Source organism: Telmatherina bonti (genome assembly GCF_933228915.1).
Source record: "Telmatherina bonti genome assembly, chromosome: 11".
NCBI lineage: Eukaryota > Metazoa > Chordata > Actinopteri > Atheriniformes > Telmatherinidae > Telmatherina > Telmatherina bonti.
The window spans coordinates 32601770-32613168 of NC_136629.1; the positions used below are offsets into that span (position 1 = coordinate 32601770).

An 11399-nucleotide genomic window follows, 5' to 3' on the forward strand; every position below is an offset into this window, starting at 1 on the left:
CTTGTGTTGGCTCAGTCATATCTTACAGGAAATTTAAATAAACCTGATATTTTTGTTTATGTTAAAAAAAAAAAAAAACTTGTTGGTTGTTGAAATGACAGGCAATTAGCAAGACAACCCCTTCGAAGTAATGGTTCAGCATGTGGCAGACACAGACCATTACCCTGTTCTCTTCCTTTCTGGCTGATTTTTGGTCATGTTGCATTTTGCCAGGGTCCTCACCACTACTGGCAATGTCAGAGGTTTGTTGCACACACCAGAAGATTCGAGGACAGGGTTGGAAAATTATAAAGTGGCACCACATTTTATGAAAAATGAGACACGATTATCCAGTTCTGTGAAGCTATGTTGTGCTCATATGTATTCATTCCCTTTCATTTAAGAAAAGGCTGAATTTACAACAGTCACTCAAATAACTGGAGACTTAAAAAAGGAACAATAACTAAAAATTTGCAAAAATATAATTTAGTAATATAAGACACTGTTCATTCATTTAATTGAGTTAAAGAAAGAAAAAAAAAACAACAAATTGGTCCCGGACAAATTAGAGCACTTTTCTGTTGAACAGTGGGACTAAATACCTGTCAACAGGTCCAGAAGTCTGACTGAGAGGAACAGAAAACACCTGACTGTAGCGAAAACATTAAAGGATTGTTCAACTAAATATTACTTTATGACTGATGTAATATGTAATAATTTATCTTATTTGTTAGCTTTTTTTTTAAAAAAAAATATTTATATTGAACCAGAGTGAGAAAAAAAATGTAATAATTTTCATAATATTGTTTATTTGTTATTACTTTCGTCAATTTCAGCTTATTTTACAGGCAGCTGTTTTTCTTTTTTTTTTTTTCTTCTTCTTCTTTAATGAAAGGGTATGAATAAATATGAGCGCAACTGTATGTTGTGATGGAAGTAATTGATTAGGACATCAGAGGAGGTGATCTTCTAAAACTTGGTCATTTAGCTCTGCAGAGGCCTTATGGAGGGGGCGTTGATCTGATTCATGTGTGTTGGAGAAATGTTGCTAATGGTGTATCACTTCCAACTAAATCTATGTTTGTCACTTGTTTGACAGCAACAGATGACTGCAAACTCATTTACCAACAGTATAATAGTAGTAATTGTGATCATCTGTATGTATTATCTTTTCAGTCATCAAACTGAACTAAAATGGGTTTATTGACAGTGTTAATGCAAGAAAAATTAGCAAATGTAGCACCACAAATTGCTGACTTACGCCTCTGCTCATTTTCCCCAGCGTCTAGTGACTCCGCTTCTTCTTCATCCGAGTCCAGCGGTTTCATTGATATACAGTCGCTGTTAAATCACACAGAAACGCCCGTAAATCGTGCTAAGCTATCTACAACAATAACAGCAACGGCCATCACGTACAATGCGTCATGACGCTTTATGAAAACGAGGCGTTCGTTTGACTACACCAGCTTGCACCGAACGCGGCACTCTTGCGCATATCAGTTCATCCACACGACCGCCCAATTTAGGACTCTTAAAATGTATGAGGAATGACCAAACACACCCTCCACCTGTGACGCTCTCATTTCCGTAAACCCAAACCGGTGTTTGGGAATCATAGTTTTTGCGTGAATTCTTTCTGAACATGAGGTTTGTCTGAAAAACCTTGGCCAATGCAGTGTATTGCAGTTTGATAACAGAAAAAAAGCGTAACCCAACTGAACGTAAGCATTACATGCCATTTTTAAACTAAACAATCTGTAAATTACACATGTAGATGAGGATATTTTACTAGCTTGATATCAGAGACACATTTAACGATTGTAATTGCAAATCACTTAATTATATCTAGATAAGTTCATTATAATTTTTCCCTATTTGTACAGCCTTTGTTAAAAAGATCAATTTCTCCACCACATACTATATTTTATTCCATTTAAACTGCTGTTTGTACTTACTAAGAAATTGGCATTATATAAATGTGTTTTCAAATTATAAAGCATTTGCACTGGTGAACATATAGTATGTTTGCTTTGACAGCCTAATACAGTTTTAATTATGTAAACTCAGCTCATGAATATGAAATAGGCAGGGAAATAGGGAGTATCTGTTCATATGATTAATATACTATATGCGAAATATATTTCTTTATTAATTTAAGGAGTATGTTTTTGAGAATAATCTCTTATTTAATCAGCAATAAGTAGTGACTTCAGTGTTGTAAGTTTTTCTGAGCTCACACTCAAATAAGGCAACTAGTGCACAATCATAATGGAAAAGCTTGACAAATGCCAGCACTGTATGTGAACCTCCACTAATATAAAATGAAAAATAAATCACATTGTAATAAATTCTGACTTTGTCAATAACAGCTGTGATTTTAAGAACGAAAACTATTTGTAGAAAAAAATCTTACACAAAATAAAAAAAATAAATAAATAACTATCCTCAACAGACACTGCAGCTCTTAAGACACACGGGTTTTATTTGGTAAATAAAAAATGTGTTTTATTGGATGTATGCAAACATAATTCAACTACATTGAAGACTATATGGAGTATTTTACTGCAGGTTCTGTAGATGTAAAACAGCCATGTGGCTAGCTCAGTACTGAACGCATATTAATGCACAAGATTCCTGTCAAATGAAGAAATAAACTCATGAACTCCTACTGTGTGTCTGCTTCATGGTGGTGAAAAATAATAATAACAAAAAAGAAAAAAATAAAGCTTTGGATGGTGAAGTAATTTTGAAACATCCACATGTGAAGTGCAATGAGGAACAAAAACGAAGGATTCCAGGCTTTCCCTGTCTACATGCAAAAGTGTCTTGGGGCAATGAAGTAGTGTAAAGTGCTTTGAGTAGTCGGCATGACTGGAAAATGCTGTCCCTATGTACGTGTGGGTTCTTTCTGGGTACTTCAGGTTCTTCCCACTGTCTAAAGACATGCATGTTGGGTAAATTCTCCAGTGTAATGAGTGTGAATGAATATTTTTCTTTTTACTTTCATTACTCCCACTTTTGCTTCCCTGGGGTTTTGTTTTTTTTTTTTGTTTTTTTATTAATTAATTTATTTTGTTTCTTATATACCCCTGATTGTTCCACATATTGTTGTCAATTTTAAATAACAATAAATAAAAAATAAATTAATTAATAACAGAAGATGCCACGTGTGCCACCGTTTTCACTATAGTGTCACTGAATGGACAAACATCCTGTGTGTAAGGTGATATCTCTGAGCTTTAAAACTGCTGTACCAACTTTGTTTGACAAATTAAATATAAGTTTAAAAAAAAAAGAAAAAAAAAAAACTTTGTTAGACCACCGTTTGGAATAAGTAACAAAGTGCGTCGCTGAAGACAGTACATGTGTAAATTACAGTGAAGTTATTTAACCAGTATTGCAGCGATCAATGCACTTCCAGGTTTTTGGATCCACTGATAGATGAGCACATCCATCCATCCATCCATCTTCTGCCGCTTATCCGGGGTCGGGTCGCGGGGGCAGCAGCCTAAGCAGGGAAGCCCAGACTTCCCTCTCCCCAGCCACATTTGCCAACTCTGCGGGGGGGATCCCGAGGCGTTCCCAGGCCAGCCGAGAGATGTAATCCCTCCAGCGTGTCCTGGGTCTTCCCCGGGGTCTCCTCCCCGAGGGACGTGCCTGGAACACCTCACCAGGGAGGCGTCCAGGAGGCATCCTGACCAGATGCCCGAGCCACCTCAACTGGTTCCTCTCGATGCGAAGGAGCAGCGGCTCTACTCTGAGCCCCTCCCGGATGACTGAGCTCCTCACCCTATCTCTAAGGGAGAGCCCGGCCACCCTGCAGAGGAAACTCATTTCAGCCGCCTGTATACGAGATCTCGTTCTTTCGGTCACGACCCACAGCTCATGACCATAGGTGAGGGTAGGAACGTAGATCGACTGATAAATGGAGAGCTTCGCCTTCTGGCTCAGCTCCTTCTTCACCACGACGGACCGGCGCAGAGCCCGCATTACTGCAGACGCCGCACCGATCCGTCTGTCGATCTCACGCTCCATCCTTCCCTCACTCGTGAACAAGACCCCGAGATATTTAAACTCCTCCACTTGAGGCAGGACCTGACTCCCGACCCGGAGAGGGCAATCCACCCTATTCCGGCTGAGGACCATGGTCTCAGATTTTGAGGTGCTGATTCTCATCCCAGCCGCTTCACACTCAGCCGTGAATCGCTCAAGCAAGAGCTGGAGATCACGACCAGATGAAGCCAACAGGACCACGTCATCCGCAAAAAGCAGGGACCCAATCCTGAGGCCACCAAGTCGGATCCCCTCAACCCCTCGGCTGCGCCTAGAAATTCTGTCCATATAAGTTATGAACAGAATCGGTGATAAAGGGCAGCCTTGGCGGAGTCCAACCCTCACCGGAAACGAATCCGACTTACTACCGGCAATGCGGACCAAGCTCTGACACCTGTCGTACAGGGACCGGACAGCTCGTACAAGGGGGTCCGGTACCCCATACTCCCGGAGTACCCCCCACAGGAGCCCCCGGGGGACACGGTCGAATGCCTTCTCCAGGTCCACAAAGCACATGACGACTGGTTGGGCAAACTCCCATGCCCCCTCCAGGACCCCAGAGAGGGTATAGAGCTGGTCCACTGTTCCGCGACCAGGACGAAAACCACACTGCTCCTCCTCAATCCGGGATTCGACTATCCGGCGGACTCTTCTCTCCAGGACCCCTGAATAGACCTTACCAGGGAGGCTGAGGAGTGTGATTCCCCTGTAATTGGAACACACCCTCCGGTCCCCCTTCTTAAAAAGGGGGACCACCACCCCAGTCTGCCAATCCAGCGGTACTGCCCCCGATGTCCACGCGATGCTGCAGAGGCGTGTCAGCCAGGACAGCCCCATAGCATCCAGAGCCTTAAGGAACTCCGGGCGGATCTCATCCACCCCCGGGGCCTTGCCGCCAAGGAGCTTTTTGACCACCTCAGCGACTTCAGCCCCAGAGATAGGAGAGTCCACCCCTGAGTCCACCAGCTCTGCTCCCTCATGGGAAGACGTGTTGGTAGGATTGAGGAGGTCTTCGAAGTATTCCCTCCACCGACCCACAACGTCCTGAGTTGAGGTCAGCAGCACCCCATCTCCACTGTACACAGTATTGATGGAGCACTGCTTCCCCCCCCTGAGCCGCCGGATGGTGGACCAGAATCTCCTTGAAGCCGTCCGGAAGTCTTTCTCCATGGCCTCGCCGAACTCCTCCCATGCCCGAGTTTTTGCCTCGGCAACGGCCGAAGCCGCATGCCGCTTAGCCCGTCGGTACCCATCAGCTGCCTCCAGAGTCCCACAGGCCAAGAAGGCCCGATAGGACTCCTTCTTCAGCTTGACGGCATCCCTCACTGCTGGTGTCCACCAACGAGTCCTGGGATTACCGCCACGACAGGCACCAACGACCTTGCAGCCACAGCTCCGGCTGGCCGCCTCAGCAATAGAGGCACGGAACACAGCCCATTCGGACTCAATGTCCCCCGCCTCACCCGGGACATGTTCGAAGCTCTGCTGAAGGTGGGAGTTGAAGCTCGCTCTGACAGGGGACTCAGCCAGACGTTCCCAGCAGACCCTCACAACACGTTTGGGCCTGCCAGCTCTGACCGGCTTCCTCCCCCACCATCTGAGCCAACTCACCACCAGGTGGTGATCAGTTGACAGCTCCGCCCCCCTCTTCACCCGAGTGTCCAAGGCATGTGGCCGCAGGTCCAACGATACGACTACAAATTCGATCATTGAACTGCGGCCCAGGGAATCCTGATGCCAGGTGTACATATGGACACTCTTATGCTGGAACATGGTGTTCGTTATAGACAATCCATGACGAGCACAGAAGTCCAATAACAAAACACCATTTGGGTTCAGAGGGGGGGGACCATGCCTCCCAATCACTCCCCTCCAGGTCTCACTGTCATTGCCCACGTGAGCATTGAAGTCCCCCAGCAGAACAATGGAGTCCCCAGAAGGAGCACCCTCCAGCACTCCCTCCAAGGACCCCAGAAAGGGTGGGTACTCTGAACTGCTGTTCGGTGCATAAGCACAGACAACAGTCAGGACCCGTCCCCCCACCCGGAGGCGGAGGGAAACTATCCTTTCATCCACCGGGGTAAACCCCAACGTGCAGGCACCAAGCTGGGGGCTGATGAGAATGCCCACCCCTGCTCGGCGCCTCTCACCATGAGCAACTCCAGAGTGGAAGAAGGTCCAGCCCCTCTCGAGGGTACTGGTTCCAGAGCCCAAGCCATGCGTCGAGGTGAGTCCAACTATATCTAGTCGGAACCGCTCAACCTCGCGCACAAGCTCAGGCTCCTTCCCCACCAGAGAGGTGACGTTCCACGTCCCTAGAGCCAGCTTCTGCAGCCGGGGATTGGACCGCCAGGGTCCCCGCCCCTTGCTGCCGCCCAGCTCACATTGCACCCGAGATGAGCACATGCCAGGAAATTCTTTAGTCACTGGTGGCCAGCGTCCATTCACAATGGTGCTTTGCATTTGAAGTCAGGTTCATGCCCACTTTTACCACTAGATGGCAGCACTTCTTGTACGCTGTGCTTTTAAACTTAACAAAACACAACTTTATTTCACTGCTGCTGCAATGGAAGCAAATTCTGAAAATAAATTAGCGAGATTCTGAAATGCAATATTCCCAGTATATACACTGGAAGACAAAATGAAACAAAGAACCTCAAAACCAGTTCTTACCTGCTAAACTGGGTCATGTCATTTTCGCTTCTCCTATCAGTGACTCACTTTCTCTGGTATCCATACCTGCATAAACTGACTGCTGGTGAAAAAAATCTTGGTGATTGCTTCATGGATTACTTGGAAAGGCTTCACTATCATATACAAACAAACAGATTGTGAAATAGGGAATATTTCATTGGCAAAAAATGCTGACAGACCTTTTCAACTGACCTTATTGAAATTTTGAAAGGTATATAAAAGATAAATGCTTGATGAAACCCAAAAAAGCAACATAATTGTATTATTATCAGAGGCCAATAAAGAAATTGGGCAACAACCTGAAATCCAGTAGACGACATACATACTGTTTTCATTTGCTTGTATTTTTTAAACTTATAAACATTTTTACTAAATCTATTTTCTTCATATTGACAAATGATAATATATTATTTGTAAACAAACTTCTCAAGGAAACTCTGGAAGTCATTCAACAAGTTGTTATGGTAGAAACCCCAGTTATAAAATAATCTCAATAAAATCCTCACACACTGTTGGGATTTCTGAATTGCCATGAAGTAATTATACATCATTAAAATTAATTACAGATACATGTAATATGTGTTCAATCACTTTTTGATGCTTGAAGGTCATTTAAAGAATTTGTAATAATTGACAAATACATGAAGAAAGGATTTTTTTCACCTGTTACTTCTGTATATAAATTCCATAATATAAAGATTAATTTCCTTTTAGGGGCTGATATATATTGAAACAAAAACCATCACTCAGTTGTAGCCTTTGCTCATCTGTGATGTGTTTCAGCTGTGGCTCATCGAGACCCTGCATGTGGAAACTTCTTCAGCTTCCAGTTAAATAAATGACACAGGCTTTGTGGGGTTTGGGTGGGATTCAGATGACAGTTACACTCATTAGTTAGGGTGTGTTTTTGTGATTCTGTTCATTGGAGCAGTTCTTGTTTGCTTCCACAAAATGGTCAGACAAAGGTAACCATGGATACACCCATTTCCTATTGCGCAATGACAGATGACTTCCTTCTGAATGAGCCACGGCTGTACTTTTGATTTTTGCCTCATTTAACTTTCCAAAGAAGAGGCTGTGAGTCAGAAGTTTGGGGGGTTTCATTCATAAAAAAAAAAAAAAAAAAAAAAAAAAAAAAGAAGAAAGACACTGTGCTCTAATTTAGGTTTGACATTTTCATTCATAATTAATTGTTGACAACTTAAACATGCAGACTGGTAATAAGAAGCTTCTTTTGCTTTTTAAATAGCTGTGTAGTGCAGACTTGCAAAGTAAAACTAAAATAGCATGAACATCTTGTATAACACATCATCTTGGTTAAATTGAGAACTTATCTTTTTTTATCACGCTGCCAGCATCCATGTCTCCACTTTTATAGTGAGTTTGTCATAAAAGTTGATGTAGAATTTTTAAATTACATCAATACTATATATATTCCCACTCCATTTTAAAGTGTGAAATGACCTTTTTGCTCCTCTACATTTATCTAACAGCAGCATTAGGAAAATTACTCTGCATATTAGGGTGATTTCATACAAATCAAATGATAAGCTTATAAAACATTTAAGTTGGTACTTTGGTGAACTTGTGATGGATTATTTCAACTCTAGTTTTTATACTTACTTCTTCCAATTAAAAAGTACATTATCAATCAAGACAGGCTCACAATTATTATGATTTTAATAGTGATAACTCCATGATCAGCTTTTCAGCAAGAAAAGCTGTATTGGGTCAGGTAGCATTACTCATAAGTACTAGAAGTATTATTATATATAAACATCTAAAATGTACTGTTGCAATAGTAATTACTTAATGAAATGTAAATGAATGATTTAAAATTTAAAGACATCTTTCAGCTAAATGAGAATTAACTTGTAGAAATAAAGGGTAAAACAGTAAAATTACACTGGAGCTGATGTCTCATTATAAATATCATCATACTCGATGTAACCATGCTGCTTGGGTCAACTCCATCACCTGTTGGTTTATAACAGGCCTTTCACACAAACTCAAGTAAAACTCTGACTTCTTGTCAGATGAGTTTGCATGCAGGGGTATTTCCAGGAAACCACATGAACCTATCATTTAAAGCCTACGCACAACCTCGCAGTCCCACACTTTCTAAATGTCACCTCGTCCCTCCTGTAGCCTCTACAACCAATTCCCCACCTGTAACTGCCATATCTCCCCATACTCCAAAGTCCCCCCTCCCACCACTCTGACAAAGCTTTTTTCTTATTATTTTAAGGTGTAAAAGGTGGGGGTTCCCTTTAAAAAAAAAAAAAACATGACTATTATTAATACATAAGAGTCTAACAATAGCCTTGAAAAAAGCACCAGAGAAATCTAATCGCTTCAATCTTTTTCTATGGAATTTTGTAACAGCAAAACAGAAATGAACAGAGGTAGACAGAAGAATAGAGCTAACCCAGTTAAACAGATGGGTAAATGGTGCAACCTGCCACATCTAAACTTGACTTCGGTACTGTTATCTGTTCGCTTTTGCAGCACCCACAATATTTCCTACACTCGAGATGGATTCTGTGCAAACAGATACATGTAGGTTTTTTTTTTTTTTTTTTTGGTATAAATAGTCTTATGTAACTCTTCTGCCTCACATACACATGTATGGGTAACATTTGCAGGTGTTGCACTGAGTATAATGTATCCCCCTAAATTTTACTTGCTGAACCAAACTTCTTAAAGATGCCATGCACACACACACGCACACACAATAAGTAGAGAGACAAGAACCACATTAGTCAGTTTCTTAATAAAAATAATTCATTTCAGGACGACATATAAATAATTATTGGATCACACAATACAGATATCTTGATATGAATAAATACTTAACAAATAAAAACAGTTTTTTCATACAATACCCTATTGTCAAAAGAAACTTCCACACCATTTGCATGTTTTGTTGCACCTTCTGCTCTCAAGCCGATGCGCCTCCTACGTTTGGAATGACCCTCCACGTCAGAGTGCCATTCCTAAATGCCTCAGCAGCTTTGACAAGTCATGTGCAACTTATATGATCTCCACCCCAGCCAAACTCAGCCAGAGCCCCTCCCAAGGGGTCCCGATGAGCTTGACCGCTAATTGGCCTTTAATTGATTAAGGTTCATCTAGAGGTGATTAAAGCACACAGAGATCTACGCACAGGCCGTCAGCATGTGGGCTGGCCTGACAGCTTTAGATACAGTTGAATGAAAAGGCAGACCAAGAGCCTGTTTGTCATTTCTGACTGGAGCCACAGATGGACACCTAAAGCAGAGGAAGTGCTCAGCAGAGGTCTGAGGGGAATAACTGCTACTGCTATCACTTTTGAGCTGGTCTGATAAATGTCTTATGCTTGAAGCTATCTCTGGAGATAAATATTTCTTCATATGTGAAATCCGTGTAAAGATAAGTTTATATTTGGGGATTTTCCGTCAAAAATGGTCTTGATAAGCTCTAGGATGGTTTCTCAGAAGATGTCTATCTGTGGCACTTTTCTAAGTCATAAATCACCCAGGCTGGCCATTTTAAGGAGGTAACAACAACTGTTTGGCAATTGATGGCACTTTTTTTTTCCTTTTTGTTTTTGTCTTTTGGCAGAAAATAGAACCAAATGTATCAAAAATCCATTAACACAAAAAAATCCAAAACCAACAAAAGAAAACAGGAATGTCAGTTTTTTGTCACATATGTGCATTGTGTGTATGTTGAAGATGAGGCATCGGGTTGGAAGGTCCTACAATATGGATCAAAATCCATATACAGAAAAGCATTTTAAAGGTGGGAGCACTGATACATAATCACTGATCAGGCTCCTCTGGTCCATAGAACTTCATTACTACTTAAAGGCAAAACTTATCGAGGATCAGCCCCAATACTGTGCTGTCATGGAAACAGCACAAAACACATTCAGATAAACAAGATTAGCCAAAGCAGGCAATGGGATTGCTCTCTGAAGTTTTGAAATTGTCGCCTTGGCACATCCAGTCAGGTGGAGCAATGAGGAATCACTCTTTTTGCGGGTTTGTTTAGCTACACCTCACCTCAGGCTTGGGTGAGGGCATACAATCTCAAAGAGCTTTGTTTACATGTGTGCAAATGTGTTGTGGTGAGATAGAAAACTACCCAGACGTCTTGTAAGATCTTGCTATTGTCGCCAATCTCCTTCTGACAGGACTGGCAAAACTACATTTGTATGTGCATGTGCAGGTATGCGTGCGTATGTCTCATATGCATTTCTAGGTGCTTAAGTAGTAAGTAAACATGAAAACAATGTCCAAGGCAACAGATCTGTTTTGGAGAAAAAGGGGAAATTAGAGAAAGGAAAGAAGGAATAGAAAGAGGGTGAGTCCTGTCTTTACTTTGTTCTCTGCCTTCTGGCTGTTGACACCACCAGCAAGTTGGCTACAATGGAGAGGCTTGTGTTTCTGTACATGTAGCACCAAAACTAGCAGGGGCCTGCCCTGTCTGTCTTGCATCGTTTAGACACATGATTTGCTTTTACTTTCCATATGAAGCAATTTACATTAACTTAGAAAAGTGAGCCTGAAAACATAAACTTACACTGCCGTTGACTAATGAAGGAAAACTAAACGAGTAGATTATTACAATGCTGATGGCAGGAGCACATAAATGAGAGACTAAATAAAGGAGCAAAGCTAAACAACGAT

The 11399-nt window shown here is 42.0% G+C and overlaps 1 protein-coding gene across 1 annotated transcript in view; it reads right to left on the reverse strand.

The window, feature by feature from the left end:
- Window positions 1–1355, reverse strand: part of sdccag8 (SHH signaling and ciliogenesis regulator sdccag8) — a 48335-nt gene extending 46980 nt beyond the window's left edge. Inside the window, exon 1 of the mRNA XM_079248447.1 lies at window positions 1241–1355. Coding sequence (XP_079104573.1) covers window positions 1241–1307 — 67 coding nt within the window. The 5' untranslated portion in view covers window positions 1308–1355. The remainder of the gene's footprint in view (window positions 1–1240) is intronic.
- Window positions 1356–11399: the final 10044 nt, after the last annotated feature.